The sequence below is a fragment of the Eublepharis macularius genome, chromosome 9, assembly GCF_028583425.1.
Source record: "Eublepharis macularius isolate TG4126 chromosome 9, MPM_Emac_v1.0, whole genome shotgun sequence".
Taxonomy (NCBI): Eukaryota; Metazoa; Chordata; class Lepidosauria; order Squamata; family Eublepharidae; genus Eublepharis; species Eublepharis macularius.
Genome location: NC_072798.1, coordinates 105,344,386 through 105,369,054, shown reverse-complemented (window position 1 = coordinate 105,369,054; position 24,669 = coordinate 105,344,386). Strand labels below are relative to the sequence as shown.

Sequence of the window (24,669 nt, the reverse complement as noted above, 5' to 3'; positions counted from 1 at the left end):
TTGTAAGGAAATAATTATTACTCCTATACCATTAAATACACTTCATGTTGAGTCCAAACATTCCAAACAAGTACAACATTTTTTCTTTAATCTTCCTCCTGAAGAGCTTCTGGATTAACCCTTGTTTCGGAGTCTTCCTGGGAGGAGGTGTAAATACTTGTAAATCGTACATATATCAAACAACATAATCAGGAAAAAATGAATGAATCATTACATGGAAGGCACCAATCAACACTTCCTCCAGAGACTTCCAAGGGGACTGAATATTTGAAGTTTTGTCTTTAGATAGGAATGAATTTTAATTGTGTTTAGTGACCCTTATCTCAGTGGTTTTTGTAATTGTGTTTCCTCTTGACTTTTTTGTTTTAAGATTACAGGCAGCTCAGCGCAGTGTTGGCTGCACACATGGACGGATGTAGTTTGTTGTATGCACACGTGCTTGACAGTTGCAATTGACCCTGGCTATGGACACCCAGGGGCTTTGTGTGGATATACAACCTTAGATTTGTACCTCAGACTCCCACCTCTTCTAATGAGGCTCTAGGCAGGTAACAACGTAGCAGTATGTTGCAAGAAAACACAACCATATAATTTAATCACCTCTCCCCCCCCCTCCCTCCATACGGCATGCTTTCTGTATGGAGAAAGACATATGGTGAAATTTGAATTTATTTAAAGTGCTTTTTAAGTGGAGCCTGTCGTCTTGTGGTGTTGCCACACGTGCCAGCACCATTCTTTCTGAAATGTCTTGCTTGAGGATAGGATATATTTGGCTGGGGAACTTTTTTGGGTTTTTGTCTTATTCTGGTTTTTGTTCTCAGACAGAATGTACCTTCTCTCCCCGTGTTTTTCAGCCCAAGGGTTGAGCCCCTCAGCTGGCTCACAGTGCCTCCCCCCTTTGAAGAACCTGCTGCTAATGCGCACACACAGCGAGTGAGGGTGTGCTGTGTGAAGGGAGTGAAGCCAGGCAGGTCACAAAGTGATGGGGAGGGATCCTGCATGGCTCTGCCCCTTGGCTTGCAATTCCTATCCCCAGCTCTCTTGGTCTGCTGCCCTTGACACCGCTGAGGGCCCTAACCCTGGCTGCCCCTCTTCCCGTCACATGACTCTGATGCCACATATTTGCAGCTCAATGAGTCCCAGGATCAGTGGATCCAGAGTCAGGAAAAGTTGAAGACCCACTATCCCACCCTCCCCCCCCATAAAAGATACAAGAAGCAGGGCTTTTTTCGGCAGGAACGTGGTGGAACGGCGTTCCGGCACCTCTTGAAAATGGCTACATGGCTGGTGGCCCCGCCCCCTGATCTCCAGACAGAGGGGAGTTTAGGTTGCCCTGAGCGGCGCGGAGGGCAATCTAAACTCCCCTCTGTCTGGAGATCAGGGGGCAGGGCCATCAGCCATGTGACCATTTTCGCCAAGGGCAATTTAAACTTTAAAAAACTCCCCCCTTGTTCCAGATGTCCCAAAGTAATGTCATTGTGTGGTCCTGTGCTGGCAACCCACTGAGTTCCACCTCTGCTTTTCCCAGAAAAAAAGCCCTGACAGGAAGTATAACATAAGATAGTAGATTACTCACCTGTGCTATTTGGATGCAACGAGTATAACTTAAATAAACGCTGCAAGAAATATAATACAACTTCAAATAATTAGATTTTTTCCACATGCACAATTTGGATAGCAGTCCAGTAGACATGTATTGTATTTTCTCTTTCCTTTGTAGGGACCATCACGATGTCAAGGAATGAGTTCAGTTTCCCTACGGAAAATGGGCAGTGCAGCAAGACTAATTTGGAAAATGGGCACCCCCCTCTCTCGCCTCCTGCATGTGTGGCAAATTCGGTGGAGCAGATGGTGCAGCAGATGAAAGGACTCATCACTGAGAATAATGAGCTGAAAGGTGAAAACCCTGCGCAGTTCCTCTTTCTGTACCTGAGTCTGTGCTGGTCTCTTCTAAAGTAAACTTGCTGCTCCCTGGAAGGAACGTTCACCGTCTGCAATCTGCCATGAAGTTCACTCAGAGCCAAGCTACAAGTGACGCCTGACACAGGTGGGACACTTGTCAGCTTCCCTCAAGTTTTGATGTAGGCACCCTGGTCTTGCAGCTGTAATGGAGAGCCAAGCTGTAAAACCAGGAGGCCTACATTTCCCATCAAAACTTGAGGGAAGCTGACAAGTGTCCAACCTGTGTCAGGCGTCACTTGTAGGTTGGCTCTCAGTGGCCTTGGGCAGGGCAGACTCTCTCTCCCTCTCTTTCTGCTTAACTTACCGCATAGAGTTGTTGTGATGATAAGGTGTGGAAGGAGGAGCCACGGTTGCTACTTTGTGCTCTTTGGAGGAAGGGATGGATAAAAAGGTACTAGATACACAGGCTAGCAGGAACAGAGGACCTTTGTGCATAGAAAATAATAATCCTGCCAATCTGAGTTACTGGTGTAAAGGATGCAACAGGTTTCTGAGCTTAACTTCAGAAAGTCCCACTAGGAGCTGCTTTTTCCTGCTGGAACAGTGATCCGATCCTGGACATCTAGCTGAAGAGAGCAAAGCTGTCCTGGGCAGGATCAGTCTACAGTTCTGAGTGGAAGGTAATGACTTCCTGGCAGATGCGGGGAGCTGTTCTTCGATGGCAAGAGAGATCCATTCCAATAGTCTGTAATGAGGGAGGTGTTTTAATTTGAGGGTTCAAGAGAACATTGAAGCATTGGGATCGGTCCTCCTTCATTAAGAGCATTGAAATCGGTTCCCGCTTCATCGTGCTAGCGAGGCTCCACTTTGCTTTTGTATATAAAAAGGGGCAGATCAGAAGTATCTGCGCTGAGAGTGACCACCAGGGTTGGGTAGCAACTCCATGGCATGTCTGGCCTGGCCAGGTGTGAACAGAGCTGAAGGGGATGTTGGGCCACCAGTAACAGGGCAGCTGTGCCCTCCGCCCCCGGTTAGAGTTCAGAGGGATGAAGCATTTGGGGTTGGAGATTCGGCAGCGAGCAGAAGCCCACCAGCTCCACCATGGGTTGAGCACTGAGGTAGCTTTAGGGGATCCAGCCCGATCTCTAGAGAATGAAGGCTCTGCAGCATAGAGCAGTGGGGAGCTCTGTTGCTGGGACCTGAGGACCAAAGAGGCTGGATTAAGCGGGGTGTCTTTTCCAGACAAACCCCTGAGAGAGAGAGGGAGAGGAGAAGGGACGGTGGGGTGTTGACATTCCTCTGCCTCAGAAGTCTCCCCTTGCCTAGTGAGGAATTAATTGCGCGGCTCTGTTTTCCTGTGAGATTCCTTAAAGAAACTGCCTTAAAGAAGCAAGTCAAGGCAATTTTTATCTTGATGTGTCTTTGGAAGGAGAGTCCTGGTTTTTTATGCTGTTTGTTTATGCTGGGGTTTTTGTTTTTGTTTTTACTATTTTTAGTAGGGCTGAAATTTATTTTTATTTTATTTCATTTCCATTCCACCTTTCACCCCAAAGCAGTTTGCACGTTTTCCTCTTGTCCATTTCATCCTCACAACAACCATATAGGGTAGGCTAGGCTGACTGAAAGTGACTGGCCCGAGGTCACCCAATAAGGTTCCATAGCAGAGTGCTGATTCAAACTTTGGTCTCTCGGAACATAGTCTAAATCTCTAACCGCTACACCATGCTGACTCTCAAGTTCATGTTTACTTGATTCAGTCCGTTGGGCTAAAAAAATCCCCAGAGTATAAATGGAAACATGAACTATAAATAGATCTCCTTCCACCTTAGGGCATTTGTAGATGGAGTGCTTTGGGAGTGTCAGGTGAGCTGAACTGGACTGCTAGTAACCAAGTTCAAGGTATTTTGTCACCCCAAGCAAGGTACACCTATCACCTCCCGGGCCTCCTTGGACCCACATGGGGGCAGCAGGCGGTGCATTGGCACATTCCCCATGGTTCCCCTCCAAGCAGAAGCCAGTGAGACATGCAAGAACCATCTTGGACATGAGCTGTCCAACCTACTGGCTAGACCAGACTCTCAGTCCCAACGTAGTCTTTTATCCTGCCCACTGGGAACGTAGCTTTGCAGGCCGGGTTTGTGTTTTTACTGCTCCACAGGCACAGAATACTCCATGTGGAGCAGCAGAAACAGAGACTCCCTCCCCTCTTGCTATTTTGGAAAATGGCTGGAGGGGAGGGGCCCTTCCTCCCCATGTGGTGGGGTTCTGAAACCATTTGGCACTCTGAGACCATTTCCCAGAGGTGCTGTATGGCTGCAGGGAACCTGTATCAAGTCTGGGGAACCCAATCCAACGCTTTAAATACCTGCACATCTAATTTGACCCTTAGTGACTGAATGTGGCAATGTGATTTGTTTATAGGCATATTCCAACTCATCAGGACTGCTTTTGTGACGGATGAAATACAGAAAAGGAAGGGCCTAGAATATCTCTTTGGTTTTTCCTGGTGTGGAATAGCTAGTACAGTGAAATTTAACCTAGAAAACGGGCACACTAAATTTCCAACAAACATTTGCTTGTGACTCCATTCCTTGTCTCTCTCTTTCCAACATTATGTCATTTTTGGTGGTTTTTTTGTACTTGTCAGAAGCCATGAGGCAACGCAACCAAGCAATGAAGGATCGCTTTGAAGAACTTTCTGTGTGGAGGGAAAAACTGAAAGAAGAGCAGGGGTTTTACAAATCCAGATTCAAGGAAGCTCGGCAGTGCTTGGCAGCCAAATGTGTCGAAAATGACTTGCTTAAAAAGCAACTCCAAACTATTGAAGAAAAAGAAGAAAGACTCACAAATGTAAATAGAATGGAAGGGGGATGCATATTGCATGTGTCTAAAAAACTCCAAAGTAGTCAGCTATCTTCATCAAATTCAGCCTCTGAGGAGGACTCCTTTTTCTCTGGCAGTAGAACCCCGGCGGCAGGGCTTGCTCTGCTATTGCACAGACCAGAGGGCCTAGCAGTGGATCTTGGGGGCCTTCGGAGGGTTTCCCATTGTCACTTGGTGTTGTTCTGTGGCGTGGATTGAGGCAGTTTTCTGACTTACTCAATTAAACTGGGCTGGCCCTGCCCAACAGGCTTGAGTGTACAGCTGAATAGCCTTATTTATTTTTGGGGATATTTGCATGCCACCTCTTAGATCCCACGGCTAAAATCATTGTGGAGAAACTGCCCACTGGCCTTCACCATTTGGGCAAGATGCTACACTCTGCCATTCGCTGCCTTCTGCTTAACTGCAGCCTGCCTCACTTAATAGAACAACCCTTCTTTTAGTACCTCCAAAGGTTTCCTGCCCAGGACCAGCTGCACTAAGGAAACCCATATTAGTAAGAGGAAAAACTTGACAGAATTATTGCCTGGTACAATCACAAGATCAGTGTATTGTTTATGTAGCATTTCAGTGTAGTCTTCACTGCCTCTTTCAGCAATTATGTAATAAGTTTGGACTACGGTTAATGTTTGAGGCACATGCCTAAGTTTTTTTTTTAACACTTGAACGTGTAACATATGAACAAGATAAATGTGTGTTTGGAAATACAAATGTGAGTATCGGAGAACCAGAACTGGCTTGCAGCATTCTTGGAGTGATGAATGCTGTTTCATCGTTGCTTTTCCTCTTAGGAATATGCAGTCTCCCAGAAGGAATTGACCCAGGAACTAGAACAGCTGAAGTCACAGGTGACCAAGCTCCAGGCAGAGAAGGCTGATCTGGTAGCCATAGTTTCGGAGCTGCAGCTGAAGCTGGGCAGTGCGACCGCCGAAGACTCGTTCGTCGAGATCAGGATGCACGTAAGCTGTCCCAGGTTCCTGTGTCAGGTGCCATCCATCAGGTGTTCTGGGGAGGATGGAGGCCGAACAGCCCACAATCAACAAGCTAGTGTCCACAGATAACCATGCAACAGTACAGGGCCACAGTCATAATGTACTGAAGTTAACAGGGCTCATTTTGAGGAGGAACGCAGTTCCGGCAGTTCCCCAAAGAGGTCACATGTCAGGTGGCCCCGCCCACCTGACTCTCGGCCATTTTGGGCCTGTTTCAGCCTGGATTGGGTCTGAAATGGCCCTGATCGGGCCTCTGACAGGTGGTGGATCACGCTCCCGCTCAGCGGCGGCCTGATCCTGACCATTTTAGGCCCCTTTTCAGCCTCTTTGCCATTTTGAGCCCAGTTTTGGCCTTGAATGGCCAGGACTGGGTCCAAAACAGTGATGTCAGGGGGTGTGGCGTATGCAAAGCAGCTATACCAATGACACACTTCCGGTGATGGCAAGGGGCATGGCATAAGCTAATGAGTTATGCTAATGAGCCATGCTAATGAGTTCTTCCGGCTCTTTTTCTATGAAATGACCCCTGGAAGTTAACATTGTCCAACAGGTGTTGCTCTATGCTTGCTGTTCCTGGTCTCTGGGTATGGTTTCTGGTGAAGGTTTCCATCTTTTGAAAGTGGGGGCCTTGTAGACATTGACCACAGTCGCTGGGCCCCAGCTTTGTGCCCCAGGCTAAGAGCCGTGGGCCAAGAGACCTTGTGCTCTCGCCCCTTGGCTCACACCTCCAGAGTACATATCTGACTGAAGTGCACAGAGCCCCAAAACATTCCTGGCAGGAAGAGACAATCAAATGGCGGGGGGGGGGGCTTTCTGTGAGATACATGGAACTGACAAGGACATTTTGTCTAGCCACTCCACACACATGCACATGCACGCACACACACAGCATCACGTAAAGAAATAGTCTTGAAAGAGACAAGATTCCACATCTTCATATTATTCTGCCATCTGTCTGTTTCTTGTGCACAGCACATTCGCTTTTAACTGCTAGGGGAAATGAATGAAATCCTGCCCTCAAGTCATAGCTGACGTATGGCAACCCCTGGTGGGGTTTTCATGGCAAGAGACTAACAGGGGTGGTTTGCCATTGCCCGCCTCTGCAACCCTGGTCTTTGTTGGAGGTCTCTCATCCAATTACTAACCAAGACCAACCCGTCTTAGCGTCTGAGATCTGACAAGATCAGGGAATGCTGAGCTTATTACAAATCTTCACCAGCCGACAGGGGATTGACTTGTCAGTAAAACACACTTGTTCTGCTTGCAGAGGCACTTTTCCCTAGTGGAAAGAGCCTTCCCTTGATGTAGGAGAGAAGATCTGTAGGGATCTGACCCACTATTTGAAAAATATATACTTCCTCTTCTTGAGAACATAAGAAGTGCTACCTCTTGCTTAGAGAATGTCAGGCTCCAGAGGACAGACAGCAGCAAATGCGCCTGTTTGCATTCAACACAACACTCTTGGGTGGATTTTACCATAGAACAAGGTATTCTGCTTTAGAGCAGCCATTGTTTCCTGGCTGGAGATTTCCCCTTGAAATGTCCTGGTTTCTCTCACCTCCCGTTTGCTTTGTCTGATACTATGAAAATAACCCTGTCCTCAACACCACCTTCCTTTCTCTTCCCCCAGAATATATTCCAAATTTCTTACACAGGTTGGATGCTCTTGGGAAGCAGGGTTCCCCCCCCCCCCCAGCTTCCTGGCAGCATTGTGGTGCTTCAGCCTGCCTCTTGGGCTTCCCCCGTCTTTCCTGTCTTCTTTCCCAAATTTGCTTTGCTGTGATATTCAGGAGAAGTCTGGGTCTTTCCCAGCCCTGCCTGCATGGGGGGGGGGCTCAGCCCCTTGCATGGCAACCATTTCCCTGCTCGCCACCCAAGGGCTTTTAAAAGAATCAGTAATTCACTATTGTTATAGTGTTATAATATTACAAGAGTATGGCTATCTGACTCTTTAAATTCCCAGTTTTCATTTTTAAAAGTAGGGCTCTAACCCCTTTTGTTGCAAAGGTATGCCTGCCCGCTTCTATAAAACAAAAGTCCAGTGAGCACCTTAAAGACTCATATTTTTTTAAAAAACAATACGAGCTTTTAGGAGTCACACTTTACTTCTCCAGATATAATCTGTGGCTCTTGAGTGCTCATTTTGAAATAAATGTTGGTTTTTAAGGTGTTGCTTTACCACCATAGACGAACACACCTACCCCTTTCCAGTTTTCGTTCTGTATCTGCTTTGATTCTCAGTGAGAAAGGTGGGGAGTGATTGCAGTAGATAAACAAGAGGCTTTTTTTTAAAGAAAGCTGGAGTTCAGAGACTCTAATAGATGCGTTGTTCTAATGTTAATGCCATAACAACATTCAATTGCAGACTTTTAAAAGTGGGGGAGGAATGGCTGCCATGGGAGTCTGGGGCAGGGAAAATGCTGGAAAACTTGGATGCCGAAGCCCCATTGCCAGTCCGCTGGACCTGCAGCTGCCCGAGCACCAAGGAAACCACATGAGCTCGTCCCGTGTAGAGAACGCCTTAGATAGGTCGTTCAGCGTTCATTTCTTGTGAGAGTTTGTTATCACTCAGGGCAAGCTGCTGGGATTTTTTTTTAAGGTAGATGTCTGGTTTTAACCTTAATAATTAATTAAAATATTTGTACCCTACCCTTGTAGCTTAAGGTATCTTACCGTTCTGAATAAAAGTATCCATTAATCCCACGCCCACGCCAAAGAAAATCCCTACAGCTGGCAAATAAAACAGCCTTACAGTGCCTCCCAGAGACTTCTAAGGACAGCACACACACCCCTCAGGGCCATTCCACAATGTGAGGGTCACTCTGGAAAAGGAAGGGGCGCTGGTAAGGGCCAAGTGGGAAACCTGAAGCAGATAAACACCCAGAAGGTGGCACGTAGAGGACCATTGGGTAACAATTTTTCAAAAACATGGTATGCCTGGAAACCTGATGGCCAAATCTCTAAATCTGGCAGACTAGATCTTTCCTGGTCAATTCCTTTTTTGCAAAGAAGTGGTTTTCATTCTGTTTGTTTCTGTAATGAAGGTGTGTGTGTGTGGCAAGGGGGTAGAATGGAATCGACTGAAATAACAGGGTTCTGGCTTCATTGTGTTATGGAGTTTACAATTTAAATGTTAATGACCCTGAGTTAGTTCCAGTTATTACTGACATAGTATCTGCAGCGTGCATTATCATAGCTGGTGAATGGGATGGATCAACTTCAAAGAATTTGATTCACTTGCAGGACGTTTGTTTCAAAGTTGTGTTTGTTTTCATTTTCCACAGGAAGAAGTAAGTGGAGCTTTGAAAGAAAATCCAGATCCAAATGGCAAGAAAATGGGGGCCTTGGCTGCCTTCATGTAAGCAGAGGTCTCATCTTCTCCCCTATACCTGGTTTTATTTTGTACTACCCATCCTCTGTTAGAAAAGACATTTAAACTCAGAGTTCAGTAACAAGTTCCTTAATGCCGTTTATCTTTGTGTGACCACATTTAGAACTCAACCAAAGCTCCAGGATTCCTTTTCCTGGCACAGCTTGGGGGTTGGGGCAGTTCCCGGCGCAAGTGGACCAATTGTGCCTGGGACCGATTCTGTGAGCTGCTGTTTCAGAACATCAGCACGGAAGATCCAGGGCTTGAGAACCTGCTTCTTTCTCAAGTTCTGTGTGGCCTCTAAGGCTGGTCTTGCCTCATTCCCTGAATCCTTTCAACGTCTAGCTGCCTTCTGCAGAATCTTACCCATTATGGTCTCTAGAAAGGAAGGGCTGGATTAAGTTTAATCCGAGAAACCGTTTGTAGGAGAAAGAACACCCCCTCCTCCTTCCCAGTTGAAGAGAGTTGTCGTTTTCCACCATGCCGATCAGTGTGTGTGTGGCTTATCGATCGGCTTGTCAGGTAGGTGTGGAGACTGTTCTCAGTAGAAGGTCTGTGGGGATCCCCTCTCAGAGGAACAGCCTCTCATATCACATCTTCTTATTGTGCGTTTCTCCACTCTGAGTTCCGTTGCTGACTACATATGCCATATTGGGCTATAGTTATCAAAGGGGGACCAAGATTTAAAACTAGTTCTCTGTGTCCAAAGGAACATGGTGTTGTGTTTCACAAACAGTAAACACTTAAATTGCGTATGGAGTGGGGGCGTCAACAATTCCAGCTTTTAGGGGCATTTTAAAATTGTCTTTTAGTCCTGTCTGGCACGATTAATGTTCCTTCTCTGCAACAGCCTCCATTTTCACCTTAAAATGGCACTGACATTGAGGTACAAGTCCCCACCTATTTCTCCTGCAGAGAACCAGCAAGCCATATTTGAATCAGAATGACTTGTTCTGGACCCTGCGGAGGAACTGTGCACTGTGTTTGCATCACTGGTCCTCATTATGTGTTTCATCCAAGTAGGAGCAGGTCTGAGGATGAAACGAAAACCTGTTTGGAGTCTGAAGAATTAACTGTCAGCCAGCTTCTTCGTTGCCTCAGGAATGAGACTCAGGCGAGAGAAGTATTGGAAAAGGAACTTCAGGATCACAAGGACAGGTATTAAAATAAGACTGAATAAAAAACTCCGCTGGGAGCATAGAGCTGACCTGCTAGAAGACATGTAGCTAGACTGTTAAAAGCACTCTTGATGGTTCCAAGCAGTAACCCTGTAGAGTCAGGGCTTTTTTTCAGCAGGAATGCAGTGGAACCTCTTGAAAATGGTCACGTGGCTGGTGGCCCCGCCCCCTGATCTCCAGACAGAGGGGAGTTTAGATTGCCCTCGGTGCCGCTTGGCGGCGCGGGGGGGGGGGAGCAATCTCAACTCCCCTCTGTCTGGAGATCAGGGGGGCGGGGCCACCAGCCATGTGACCATTTTCTCTGAGGGCAACCCACTGAGTTCCACCACCGCTTTTCCCAGAAAAAAAGCCCTGTGTAGAGTTGTTACAAAACAGAGCAATGTAACTCGTTGTTAAGGTCTTCCACTTCATGCTTTTGTATCCAAAGATTTTCTTGGTGTTTGTTCTTACTTAAGGTAAAGGTGCAAGCACCGAGCACCGAGTCATTACTGACCCGGGGGTGACATTGCATCATGACGTTTTCTTGGCAGACTTTTTACGAGGTGGTTTGCCATTGCCTTCCCCAGTCATCTACACTTTTTTACTTATAATAATAACATTCGATTTATATACTGCCCTTCAGGACAACTTAATGCCCACTCAGAGCAGTTTACAAAGTGTGTTATTATCCCCATGACAATCACCTTGTGAAGTGTGGGGGGGGCGGGATGAGAGAGCTCCTAGAAGCTGTGACTGACCCAAGGTCACCCAGCTGGCTTCAAGGGGAGGAGTGGGGAATTGAACCCGGATTCTACAAATTAAAATCCTGCCGCTTTTAGCCACTACACCAAACCGGCTCTCTTATATTGGCCAGCAGGGTCATCGTAAGCAGAGTTAAGCCCTTCTAACTATACTGAAGGGAATGAACTTAGGATGACATTGCAGATCACTTTCTAACAGCCACAGAGCACACTGTCTACAACTATATTCAATCTATTAGTACTTTGTGAACACAAAAACGAGAGTTAACCCTTCCACTGGGGATGCTAGTGAGTTGGAGATTTTGGACTGTGCTGTTTCTAAAGGAAGTAAGGTAAAGGTAGTCCCCTGTGCAAGCACCAAGTCATTACTCACCCATGGTGGGACATCATATCACGACGTTTTCTTGGCAGACTTTTTACGGGGTGGTTTGCCTTCCCCAGTCATCTACACTTTACCCCCAGGAAACTGGGTACTCATTTTACTGACCTCGGAAGGATGGAAGGCTGAGTCAACCTTGAGCTGGTTACTTGAACCTGGCTTCCGCCAGGATCGAACTCAGGTCGTGAGCTTACCACTCGAGAGCTGTCTTCTATTCCAGTGCCACAAACTAAGTGATTGAATAATGAATAAAAGGGAGCTATGTTGTTTTGGTGGCGGTGCAGGGCTGGAGGAAATACCAATGTTACGTTCTGCTGACTCTTCTTGTTGCAAACCTGTAGAGGCACTGTTGAAATACTAATATGTTTAAAACTGGAACCGGCTTCTTGCATTTTACAGACTTTTGAAGATGGAGAAGAAAGCAGGTGATCACTTGGAAAGAGGTACTCAGACGGAACAAGAGGAGGAGGAGGAGGACACAGAGGCAAGAACAGAGAGTGTAGGTAGCATTTTTAGTTTCCTATGACAATGTGTAGAGCTGTCACTCCTCCTGCTGGACTCCAGAATGCTTGTGTGGCATCTGCGCACAGATGCCACTCTTTCTTCCCCCTCTCAGGGCATTCGCTCGCAGCCAACTGCTAATCAGTGCCAGCGGTGATCTCATGCATTGTGGCTGTCTCATTGTGACCTTCTGGGTGATGCTGCGATTTTGCCTCTGAGCAAACCTGAGGAGCAGAGGGGGCTGGCAGAACCTCTGATGGCAGCGCCGGGCAGCATTTCACCAGCGCTCCAAATGATCCAGCCTGGCCAGTATAGACGCTGAATGAGGGAGGGAGGGAGGTCAGCATGGATCCCTTCCAGGTCAGGATCCTTGTGATGGAAAAAGGTCAAGAGATACCCACCCCTCACTAGGCCTGGGGCCACAACAGGGATGCCAGTACAAGGCTGGCAGCTGGCAAGAGACTTCCTCAGGTCTTGCCAGCAATGTAATGACATCACTAGTGATGTGGCATAAAGTTTTGCCCAAATGTTAGAGCATCCCTAGTGACGCACTGATGTCACTTCCAGGCACATGGGGAGTCACGTCAGCATGTAGGGATGTTGTTCGTTGCCCCCACATTTAATCGTCATTTTTCTCTCGACACCACTCAGCTGGGTGACAGGAGAAGGTGCCACTGGTGGTGGCAGGAAGTGCCCACTGGTGGCGGGGGGGGGGGGGTTCCTGCCACCAGCAGGATCCTGGCAGGCCTAGGACTCCATCATCTGTTGATCGTACTTCAGGCAGTGCGTGTGTGTGATCATCCATAGGTAGATGGGCAGCTGAAGCCTGCAGTAGTAAAGTGGAAAAAACCCTACCCTTTCTTCAGAAGCATAAAATGGGGGAGAGGGAGGAGAATAAAATGCCAACAGCTACTGTATCTTTTAAAAAAAAACTTTTATTAAACATTTTTTTAAAAAACAACAACATTCAACAGTTACAAAGTGCAATGATGTCATAAGATTTCCATAACAAAATTTTTAGTATCAAGTAAAATCCAGTCCTATTAGATCTGTCTAATTCCAAAGTAGTTATGCCAATTAGTAAAACTATATCTATAAGCTACTGTATCTTGACTACCCATTATTTTACATATTAGGAAAGAACTGAATATGCACCATCACATGATAAACACTCGTGCAAGAGGCAGTTGGCAGGCCTCTCCTCGATTAATAAGAACGAACAGTCATGTAGGGCTTTTTGAACACTCACAGGGCTCCATGTTCATGATCTCCATCATAATTGCCTCTGTACCGTCAGTATTATTAGCTCTGTATCCATACCTTAAAGCAAGGTGAAGCCTCGATGTTCGGCAGAAGACGGGAGGCAGCCATTTGTGAGGGAACTCTATTCCCCCCCTCCCCCCTCGCTCTTTTCGTGGCTCCAAGATCCACTGTCTTGGAAGCAGATTGCGTGGCTGACTGTGGGCCCATCTGCACATGATGGCTGCTCCGAAATTCTCCTCGGGTTCAATATATAGTTTTAAAAATATATATATATATATATATATAATTATTATTTTCTCTTTTACTGTTTTTTGTGTTTTTCCTCTTTTCCTTTCGATGGGGTTTTAAGTTTTTTATTAAAACAAAAATGTTAATTAAAAAAATTCTCCTCAGAGGTGCACCATTTTAAAAGAGATTTCCCAGTCAGGAACCACAGTGCTCTTGATCCTGCTCAGGAATACCATGACTCAGGGAGAAGAGGAGATGCTTCCTCTCCCCCGGTATTTTTCATCCCTGAAACACTGCCAGGTTTTTTTTTTTATTTTTGCTCCCACACACATCAAGCAGGGGGGAGGCAGGATCCCCTCATTCCCCACATCAAGCTTATCCCAACCAGAAAGCCCCCCCCCATTTAAAGTGAATTCCTGACTGGGAGCTCGCTTTTTTAAATGGTGGCACTTCCCTGAGGCAAACCCAGAGGTGCTGAGCAGCAAAAATGGGGGAATAATGCCCCCCCAGCACTCTTCTGGAACATAAAACTGCTGAGGGGGAGGCAGGAGCCTTTCTTCCCCCACAGCATTGTTCTGAAATCAGAGACTGCTTTATTTTTTTTAACAGCCATTCCCCTCAGCTGCTGTATGGCTGCAGGGAACCTGGACCCAATGTATTTAAACAGCTAATATCTAGTTGGCCCTTTGATGAGGTCAGTTTAGGGAGAGTTGTGAGAGAATGTAAAACATGACCATTGTAAATGGTTGGTTAAAAGAGCGGCTTGAATCCTGAGGGAGAGCTCTGTTGGGAGGCCGAAAATAGATGACTGCCTGAGAGCCCGGGGGAAAATTCGGCCTTGGTGGAGGGGGGCCCAGCTGTCAGGTCCTGTAGGGGAAGGAGACCAAAAGGAAGGCTCCCAGAGATGGACCCAGAGAAAGAAGCTCCTAGCAGTAGCTGCCAGGGGCCTATTGGAAAGGGTTGCCTGCCATCACATACAAGTTATTTGTTCCTTAACAACTGACTTACTACATAGCTGCTCACTCACCCAAATTCTGATATCCCCCAAAATAACCTAACTCCCATTTATGAAAGTATACAGAGGTGTATACTTTTCTGGTTGAAATCCACACAGGTAAGCGTTTGGATATCTACCCGGGGAAGGACCGAGATAAAGTACTATAATGGGAATCTAATTTGTAAAAATTTACTCCCTTTGAACAAAGTCTTCTTTCTGCTGTATGAAACTGGCAGGTTAAGGGCATGTTAGCGATAACTTCATGTTTGTAGGATCCAAGCCAGAGGGTATATAGCCCTCTACGTACCAGTTAAATTATTTCTACTGATACATTGCTAGAATTAGAATTTGAAAACAAGGATTTGGCATTTTATCTAGCTCTGGTTCAGTGGACAGAAGTGTGGTGAACGTGAATCTTACACAGTTACCCCCTTCTAAATCCATAGGGGTGTAATTCTGTTTAGGATTGCACTGTAAGTCTGGTTGCACACCGTTTAATGCATTCCCTGAATACTACCCTTCTCCCACCTTAACAAGCTGGGAACAGTTCTTTACTTTGTAGAATAGGCCAGGGATGTTTGCTGTCACAGAAGCAGCTTGTTTCAAGCCAAGAAATGTACTTACGTTCATTCTGCCTGTGCCACACGTGAGAACCTCTTTTTTCCAATGCCTGAGCAGGCTGAGTTGTCTAATCACAGGAAGCCTGTGGAATTAGCAATTTGCTACTAGCAACATGCTTTTCTAACTTTTTTTTTGGGGGGGGGGGAGACACAAAATACAATCCTAGTCATATATAAACATTAATAATTGTAATAATAAACAATACTTACAATAAGAATGGGGGAATCTTCTGAACTCTGAACGGTTGGTTTCTTGCAGGTGGGTAATGAAGTAGAAACTCTGAACCTGCAAGTTTCTGCCTTGTTCAAAGAACTTCAGGAGACCCATGCGAAGTTGAAAGAAGCAGATTTGATCCAGAAGAAGCTGCAAGAAAAGTAGAGTGCTGCTCCATTATTTATTTGTTTACTATGTTTCTGTACTTTTTTCCCCTCACTGCTCCAAGTGGTTTACTATAAAACAAGCCTATCTCCCTTTCCTCCCACCCCCTTCCCGTTATTGGTCCTAGTTGCTGGATTAATATTTTAACCTCTGGGATGAGAGGTCTTTAGTATCCCGAGGGCCAAGCAAGGAGGAGGCAGGTACTGGGGATATGGAGCTCTACAAGAGAATATGGAGCTCTAGTTTCATGAGCCAGTGTTCTGTGATGATGCTGTGAAAAGACATGCGTACTTCCATCTCCTTTGGTCAGGTGCCAGCTGCTTGAAAGGAAACACTCTGTCACTATGGGAGATTTGGATGAAAAGCAACAGCTGCTGTACGCCATTAAGAAGCTGGAACTTCAAGTGGAAAGCATGCAGTCAGAGATCAAGCTGGAGCAGGCCAAAACCAATGAGGAGAAGTGAGTCTGGGCCCATAAACTGGACCGCCAAATGCATTTGTCACCAGGATTCTGGCTTCCGCCCAGGGCATGTTGGGGCATCTACAAAGAAGAAATTTGACTGGAATTTTCCCATCCTACCTTCACTCTCCCCCCTTTTCTGGCTCAATTCAGACAATCACTCTCACAGCCATAGTTTGTCATTTTGCCTGAATTGACAAATTGTAGTTTGTGGTCAGCCAGCAAACCAGATTAAAAAATAATGGCGTTGAGTGGGTTTGCAACAGGGAAGAGAGAAGTCAGTTATTTTAAAAATTAACCTTTGTATTCATTTCAAATTTCTCCTCCTCCAGAATCCGCTGGTCTTTTTTTAGTTTCTAAACCTAAAGTTTTATCTTCCATTTCACGCTTCTGTCATTTGCCTTGCAGCCCCATCTGTAGCATGCCTGACTCTAAACATCAAGCCTGTCCCCTTCGCAGCCTTTGACTGTCATTCCTGTCTTGTTTACTTGATCTTTTGGGGCACTCTTGTCTTCTCCTCTTACTATGAGGTCTTAATTACTTTTTTTCCTTCTTGTCCCGCTATTGTTAACGTATGGGCAGGGCCTAGTTTTGTCCTACATTCTTTAAGCATCTCAAAGTTGTCATCCAGTTTTCTCTGGTTCTCATATGTTTGTTACATGTTGTGTGAAAAAAGCATAACGGCCTCTTCTTAAATTGCATTTTTGGGGTGTGTGCACCCAAGATTTTTTCAGTGAACCCTTAAGGGGTGGGACAAATCAGGACCTTTTATCAGGGAGCCATGATTGTCTGAGGCTGTTGGTTGAACAACATGCTCAAGGACAAACATTTTATGGCTGCTCTGTAAGGTGCAAAACACTCCAAAAACAGACATGGTCTGTGAATACCTTTGCCTTTAAAAGGAGCACTGTATTTCTTTGAGGTGAGATTTTGTTTAGTCTAGACAAAATGTTTAGTTTAGTCTAGACATTTTGTTTGTTTACCCTAGACAAAATGCTAGACAATTTAAAAAAATCATTGAAAGAAAAGCTATTTCATGCCTAATTTACTTGTCTTCCCACAGAGTCAAGTTTAATAAGTTGCAGGATGCCTACAGCAAGCTTCTCCCAGAGCTGACCAATGCTGTGAAAACAGCTGAAGACCTGAAGTCCAAAGAGGTGTGAGCTGTTTGCATAGAGGAAACCTGATGAAATGTAAAGAGGGGAGTGACGGGAGTGTTGTAAAAATGCGTGGCCGACTATCTAATGGGTTGAGATTACAGAACATATTCCAACAGTATTAAATGCCCACATAGTTGAAGAGTGGAAAGCTTCAGCATTATATACATTGCTTTGGCTGCAAATACTCCCATCCAAAGGGTTTTTGCTTTGAGTCTCACTGATTTCAACGTGACTTTAAAGTGCAATCCTGTGCAGAGTTTCTCCAGTCTAAGTCCGTTGGTTTCAATGGAGTTAGACCCAAGTAACTCTGCCTAGGATTTCACTGACAGTTCCAAAAAGAATGCTGAGCACGGCAGCCTTAAGGTACATGGAACACCTGAGACTTTGAATGTGACACAGATGTGTTCATCAACAAGAGATGTGTCGGAGAAAAGAATCCAAGTGCAGCTTTCTGTGTACATGTGAGCTGATTGTTTATATGCAGGACCCTTCCACCAATCTGAAGCAGTCCACCCCACAAACAGTTTCACTGTTGGAGTTGTTTTGTTGATCTGGCTGGACTTCTTACTTTAAGTATATCTTGCTACTGTGCAAAGAAAGGGAAAACTTTGGACCAGTGTTTGAACGGGGGTTCCTGGACTATTGATAAGATTTTCTTGTAAGTTTTCAACATAGCATTTGTCAAGTCAGGCAGCAGCAATAATATTTCTATAAGTAATTCCCCCTCATTTAATTTGGCTTCTTCCCCCACTGGGGCGAAAGGCAGGGTATACCTGGGTCCATGCCATGGTAACATCAAAACTTGACTACTGCAATGCACTCTACATATGTCTTCCCTCGAAATCAAACTTGATATGTATCTTGTGGTGTGGAGAGTGTGGAGCCGTTCCAGTTCCTTATTCACATCTTTTCCTCCAATACAAACTTATTGGAGGCAACCCAAATAGAAGCTGTTTGCACCAGAACCAGTGTTAGGATCAGGCACCAGTGCAGATATTCTCGTGGAGGACAGTCTCTGGAGTGTGGGGCTGTGTGTTTCGGGATGATCTAAAGATTGTTTTGGGATGCAGCTTCCCCCTTTCCAGTTTGGGCATTTGTTCTGGGGGCACCCCATTTTGAAGCAGCACAGAAGCTGGACTTCAGATTAGGAAGCAGCACAGATCTACCCGGAAGGCAGTCCCCTAAATGTGGGGGTATCTGACGTGGTGGTCTAGGCTGTATTTTGGGGTAAAGAGCTTTTTAATTATCCTCAGTTTTGTGATTGGTTTTGTGAATAAGGAACTAGGAACTGCAAACTGGAAGCCAATGTTAGCCTCATTGTAACAGCAGTAAGAAAAACACTTGACCAAAACAAGGAGGATATTAGAGAGTGCTCCCTGCAAATATTGGGGTTTTTCCTCCCCAACCCATTTTTATTAAACATTTCTCCAATATAGGAAGCAATAAAGAAATTCGTAAGCAGAATAATTTGTTAAACATTAACAAAAATCAAGAGAAAGAAAGACAACAAAAGAAGAAAAGGCAGGAGGGGAGACGAGGAGACCGTCTGCCACGTCGTGAGCATTTCTTGCTCAAGAAACATCTTTTGAGGCGGGGGGGGGGGACAGGGATGGGTGGCTCAGCTCGTTTTAAACAGCCATTAGCACACTCCCCTCACCTGAAATAGCTTTGCTGTCTCCTCTAATAATTTATTACTTTCAAGGGAAGTGGAGCACGGCAGGGGTTAGACTGCAGCAAAAGGGGGTGTGTGGAGTTTTGGACGTGGGAGCTGAGAAGTGTGCTTGACTTGTTGCTTGACTTGTGGATGTTTCACATTTCGCTTTGCTTGACGCAGGCCGAAAAGGTGGACAAGGCTGTGGCTGAGCAGCTCACTCAGAAGCTGGACCAGGCCGAGAAGGCGCTGGCTGCCAAACAGCTCCAGATAGATGAAATGAAGCAGGTCATTGCCAAGCAAGAGGAAGAACTAGAGACAGTGGGAGTCCTGCGGGCTCAGGTATGGCCCCCCTCCCCTCTGCTGTGATCCAGAGATATCAAACAGGCCTTTGGGTAGTAAAATGGCTGTTTTTCTAACCTTTGAGGGCATCATAAAAGTCAAGTCCACAGGGAGGACAGTGCCTGGCTGCCAAGATGCCCTGGAACCTGAAGGGACCCTTTTCCTGATTCAGGATTAAGAGGGGGGTCGGCTTCTCTAGAGAAGGACTTTAAAGACCTGTAAGCCTTTGAGTGAATGTGTTTGTGTGGGAACTGGAGTGAGAGAGCAACTTTTTTCTACCTCTTGGCATTCCTAGAGATGCACATCCATCCTGAAGAACCATTTTAGCATGCTGAGGTAACTTTAGTGACTCTCAAGTAATGTAATCAAAAAGAGTCCAGTAGCACCTTTAAGACTAACCAACTTTATTGTAGCATAAGCTTTCGAGAATCACAGTTCTCTTCATCAGATGCATGGAGGGCAAAAAGAAACTGGTCAGATATAGAGAAGGAGAGGGGAGGGCGGAGTAGATGCAAACAGCTCCTTCTGATATGGAGATGCAAACAGCTCCTTCTGATATGGAGATCAGTTTGCTTCTGTTAAGGAAATCTGTTACCTGTGGTAATGTGATAACTATTCATAGTCCCTATTCAGTCCCAGCTTGACAGAGTCAAATTTGCATATGAATTCCAGTTCAGCAGCCTCCCGTTGGATTTTGTTTTTGAAAGGTTTCTGTTGAACTACAGCGACCTTTAAGTCTTTGATGGAATGTCCTGGTAGATTGAAGTGTTCTCCCGCTGGTTTCTGGACGTTGCCATTTCTAATGTCAGATTTGTGTCCATTTATTCTTTTGCGTAGAGGTTGGCTGGTTTGTCCAATGTACAGAGCAGAAGGACATTGTTGGCACATGAGGGCATATATCAGATTGGAGGATGAGCAGCTGTAAGAGCCAGAGACAGTGTAGTTGACGCCATTGGGTCCTGTAATTGTATTTCCTGGGTAGATATGAGGGCAGAGTTGGCATCTGGGTCTGTTGCAGGGCCTGGTACCTGTGCTGGTGTCTCTGCTAGCCGATTCATGATTGTAAGTGAGAAGTTGTTTAAGGTTGAGGGGCTGTCTGTAGGCAAGGAGAGGTCTTCCACCCAGGGCTTCTGAGAGAGAGGTATCATTTTCCAGGATGTAATGTAGCTATGTAATGGAGCTAGACCTCAGTGATGTAGCTTTTCCCCCTTTTATATTTAGCTGAGTGTTTCTTCATGTCCGTATAACATTCCTTGTTCTGAGCTCTGCAATTATATGTCTAGTTTTAGTCCAATCTTTCTTTGGTTATGAACAAGGCTCTGTCAGAAGTGTCTTCCTCATGTGCCTAGTCGCTCATCCACTGCTGACACGTCAGTTTCCAAATGGTTGGTGAAGGGCAAGCCTGTGAATTTGGAGGTGGCAACAACTGAAGGAGGTACAGCCAGGGGGAAAGGGAAGCGTGGGTTTGCCCACCCAAATAGAGCAAATGCCCCACGTTTTTCCCCTGGTCACAGAACTGTCAGTAGGGTTAAATGCCAGTTCAGGATGCAAAAGAGATCTTGTCCATGGCTGGGGTGTTGATAGAGCATTTTTCAAATGGTAAGCGAAACACCGTTCATCTTCCTGCCAAGGGAAGATGAGACATTTTATATATAGGTTTTTCCTTTCACAGGAATGACAAGGAATTTCCAGAAAGTATTCTCAATATTGTAACTCCTATCTGTATAATAGTGGATCGAGAGGGCTAAAAGCAGGAACTATGATCCAAAAGATCTTTGGTTTTATTTATAGTCCAACTTTCTCACTGAAACTCAAGGCATATTACAAACATAAGCAATGCAACAGGAACAGTGTGAGACCTATATCAAACATGGTAATAAATCTCACCTTTGTCACAGACTCTGTAGCTGTCCTTAGACAAGCCGCTCACTCCTAGCCTCAGCCTCCTTTCCCCGCCTATCTGCAGCCCAGGCATAACTCTGCTGGCCTTCCTTATAGGACTGTTGTGAGCAGGATAAGGCGTGTGAAGTGCTCCAAGGCAGGGAGATGTGTTGATAGAGGCAGGTGTTCTCCCACAAGTGCCAGTCCCACATCCAGAAATGACAGTAGGAAATTGAATCAGCCTTCTGAGCCCTGCTGACATCATATCAAGAGTCGCAGGAGCCGAGGCAAATGAATAACAACGTGTTTAGAGGCACTGCACGTTTACTACCTCTACCAAAATAGTGTACCCTGCGGTAGGAGTGGGTGACCCTAGGTTGGATCCACAGACCTGTTCCACCAGTGGAAGCACTTTCTTCCTGTGGAAGGAGTCTCCCCCTAATACAAGAGCCATATCATGTTGGAGGAAGTGGGGCAAAGCACTTCTGCTACAGTAAAGGATCCACTAAGTACAGTTCTGGTGGTCACGAGAGCCTCTCGTGTACCAGTGTTGGAGTAATACTTTGTTATAAAGATGCCAGTAATAATGGTGAGCAGAAAGTGTCTCGTTCCAAATGGCACCAGGCTGTGTCCTGAGATGGGACACAGTGCGGATGATGTGGTTGGGTTCTGAAGCACTGTGGTGTCGTGGTTGAAGTGTTGGATTAGGCCCAGGGAGACCTGGCTGCAAACCACCCACTCATCCATGAAGCTCACTGGCTGGCCCTGGACCTCACCTCACAGGGCTGTTGTGAGGATAAGCTGGAGGAGGGGACACCCATGTATGCCACCACAAGCTCCTTGGAGGATGGGATGGGATAAAAATGTGCGCTTGCAAATGAGGCAGGAGGGAAGCCATTGGCTGTCACTCCTTCCATGTAAGATCCACTTGCTGGCCTTTGGGATCTGAAGGGACATGCGGACGGTGCCTCTGTGAGGCAGGAAATCAGAACTCTGAGCCTTGAGGACAGCGATAGGCAGCCAAATGTTTAGGACTCTCTGCGTAGCTTTCAGGTCTACCCTAAACCTCGAAGCGGTCAGGAGGGGGAAGGAAATGTTTTCTCAACAGGACCACATGAAGAATATTGCTGCAAAGTCCACTTAACAAATGCAGATCCAAGGCTGAAATTGGGTTTGCTGCAGATTTGTGTAGAATGTGGACAAATTAACAGACAATGGACATCGAGTGACATCATTGGTTGCGTGATTGAGTCTGGCCCTTTACCCTCTTGGCGCAGGGGTTTGGCAGTCTGCCTGCTGAGCCACGAAACTCGCTCATTGATTTTGTCCCTCAGCCGCCTCTTCCTCACAGGTGTGTGGTGCATGGGGAAATTAGGACACATTTTAACCAGCTACAACAGAGCTATTGCGCAGACCAGGTAAAATAGTCTGGATTTTAGCTGGGCCTAGGAAACTTCACATCATAGAGTAACGGCTGTGACCTTAAAGACACTGACAAATGAGTCAATCCCCGTTGAATTCCATGGGGTTGTACTTCTTGAGGCCACTTATGGGCCTTTAATGATAAAAGGTTAGAAACCCCTGTCTTGAGGGAGTGGGGGTGGAAATCCCTGAGGCTATTTGTTCTTTTTGTTTTCTGCTCAGATGGAAGTGTATTGTTCTGACTTTCATGCTGAAAGAGCAGCACGGGAAAAAATCCACGAGGAAAAAGAACACCTGGCTGTCCAGCTAGCATACTTGCTGGCTGAGAGAAATGGCCGTGAAGATCTCAGCAGGTAAGTGATGGGGGAAGAGAAGTATTCTGATGGGTTTGGCCATAATTACTGCTGGAGAAAAATGTTCCTGATCTGTTGTGTTAATTGTTTTCTTTTTACAAACATCAGTTAGGGAGAACTTCACCCATCTTAAACTTGTTAAACAAACCTGACAGGTGGTTCCAGCAGAACAGCTGCAATTGAGAGGAGTGGGCTGGAAACCTGATTCAAACTTTGCCTTGGCTATGAGGTCACCAGCAGAGCCTTCCAAAGCAGCTACAGCCCCCTGAGCCAATGCCTCCTGCTTTGTAACTGCTCTGTAGGTGGCCCTCAGCTTGCAAGTGAGTGGCTGGCATTAGCCCTCCCCCAGATACACACACACTGCGCAGATGGTGTGGGCTAACTGGCCAAGTGCCACCAAATCACTTAGCTGCCCAAAGTGCTGGAGCAGACGGTCTTTAGCTTTAGCTTGCGAGGTGAAACAAGAGCACATGCATAGTGGCACACAACACATAGTACTTTATGCCTACTTGAGTACGCACTCTTGCTTGGTACATTTTATTTATTTCTATTCTATCCCAACTTTTTGCATTCAAGAAACCTATATAGGGTTCCCAAGAGATCTCCCAAGCATGGACCACACTGAGATCTGGTCAGTTTCAGCATGTTATGACATGCCCTTCAATAATACCCTTGGAACCCACATTTAAAGAACAAAGAGCACATGGAGCATAGTAAAAAAAAATCCCAACAACCTAAATAGGTCGTGCAAGATGGAAGGCAGGCAGCGCCTCCCTTACCAAGTATTCCAGAGCATTGAATAAATGTTTAGCATTATAGATGATGTCATCTGGAGCATAGGTTTGTCGGTGGAGCGCCATAAAACTCCCTGCTGCATAGCGGCTCAAAAACAGAGTTGCAGTTTCTTAGGGGGAGGTACCAAGGTCCACATCTACTGACTTGGATGCCACCAGTGAGAGACAGCTTCTTGGTAGGTTTGCCTGCAGAGTGTGGGAACGATCGCAGAGATTAAAATACTACAGTCACAAGTGCTCCTGTAGTGGTGGAGAGAGCCCTCAGGTCATAGCTGACTTATGGCGTCCCCTGGTGGGGTTTTCAAGGCAAGAGAAGAGAACCACAGAAGTGGTTTGCCATTGCCTGCCTCTGCAGCCCTGGGCTTCCTTGCAAGTCTCCCATCTAGTTATGAACCAAGGCCAGCCCTGCTTAGCTTCTGAGATCTGACAAGATCAAGCTCACCTGAGCTATCCAGGTCAGGGCTTGCCCCTTTAGTATCCAGTTTAATTTCGGAAATCCAAACATCAAAAAAAAGGCAAAATATGGAGATTGGCATCGGCCATGATTGGTGGTACAAATTTTAAAAAACAGTGCGGGAGGAATCTGGAACAACCCCGTCTCAGGTCCAAGGGTCCTAATTTGAACCAGACTGCTGTGCACCAGAAAACTAAATTTTGGGAAATCATAGGTCCAGACACAAAACTCCTAGCATGTGAGCTTTTCCACACACTCGACTTGGTCCTCATTTTCTTAGCGATTGATCTCCAAGTGTCGGGAAGTAGTTTGGGGTGTGGTTCTTCTTCCACATGTCTGCCCTCCCGTTGCATTTTTACAGTTCTGGAGTCGGTTTATTTTTTTCTGCACGTGCCTGAAGTGAGGGGACTGTTGTCCTTGGTGGCATCATCAGTGATGTTACAGCGCACACACACACAGACACACACCCTTTTTTTGTGCATGCTTATAACGTTACGTCGATATAAGGGCTGAATTCTTTTTTTAAAAGATAAAAAATGAACACCTGGGGAAGTCTTTGCAGGGAGAAGGCTAAAAGGGGAGCAGCTGCACCACCCATGCCTAAATCCCCCTTGCAGCCCAAACCAGAATCCCCCCCCCCCGAAATGACCCAGAGCTTAGAAGTGGAGGCCAGCACTGGTGGGGCAGACCAACCTCTGTTTGGACGGAGCCTGGAGCGGC

At 46.1% G+C, this 24,669-nt stretch overlaps 1 protein-coding gene across 4 annotated transcripts in view; it reads left to right on the top strand.

Annotated features, from left to right (window-relative positions):
- OPTN (optineurin) overlaps positions 1–24,669 on the top strand; it is a 29,032-nt gene that overhangs the window by 893 nt on the left and 3,470 nt on the right. For 2 of the 4 annotated variants that reach the window (XM_054988449.1, XM_054988448.1), the window contains exons 2-12: positions 1,721–1,897; positions 4,550–4,752; positions 5,577–5,744; positions 9,062–9,135; positions 10,168–10,305; positions 11,844–11,943; positions 15,313–15,428; positions 15,743–15,892; positions 16,956–17,049; positions 18,887–19,045; positions 22,571–22,701. In XM_054988449.1, the coding sequence (XP_054844424.1) occupies positions 1,732–1,897; positions 4,550–4,752; positions 5,577–5,744; positions 9,062–9,135; positions 10,168–10,305; positions 11,844–11,943; positions 15,313–15,428; positions 15,743–15,892; positions 16,956–17,049; positions 18,887–19,045; positions 22,571–22,701 (1,499 nt within the window). In that variant the 5' untranslated portion in view covers positions 1,721–1,731. Of the gene's footprint in view, positions 1–523; positions 549–1,720; positions 1,898–4,549; positions 4,753–5,576; positions 5,745–9,061; positions 9,136–10,167; positions 10,306–11,843; positions 11,944–15,312; positions 15,429–15,742; positions 15,893–16,955; positions 17,050–18,886; positions 19,046–22,570; positions 22,702–24,669 lie in introns of those variants that run through there. The other 2 variants (XM_054988450.1, XM_054988451.1) reach the window with 2 other exon arrangements.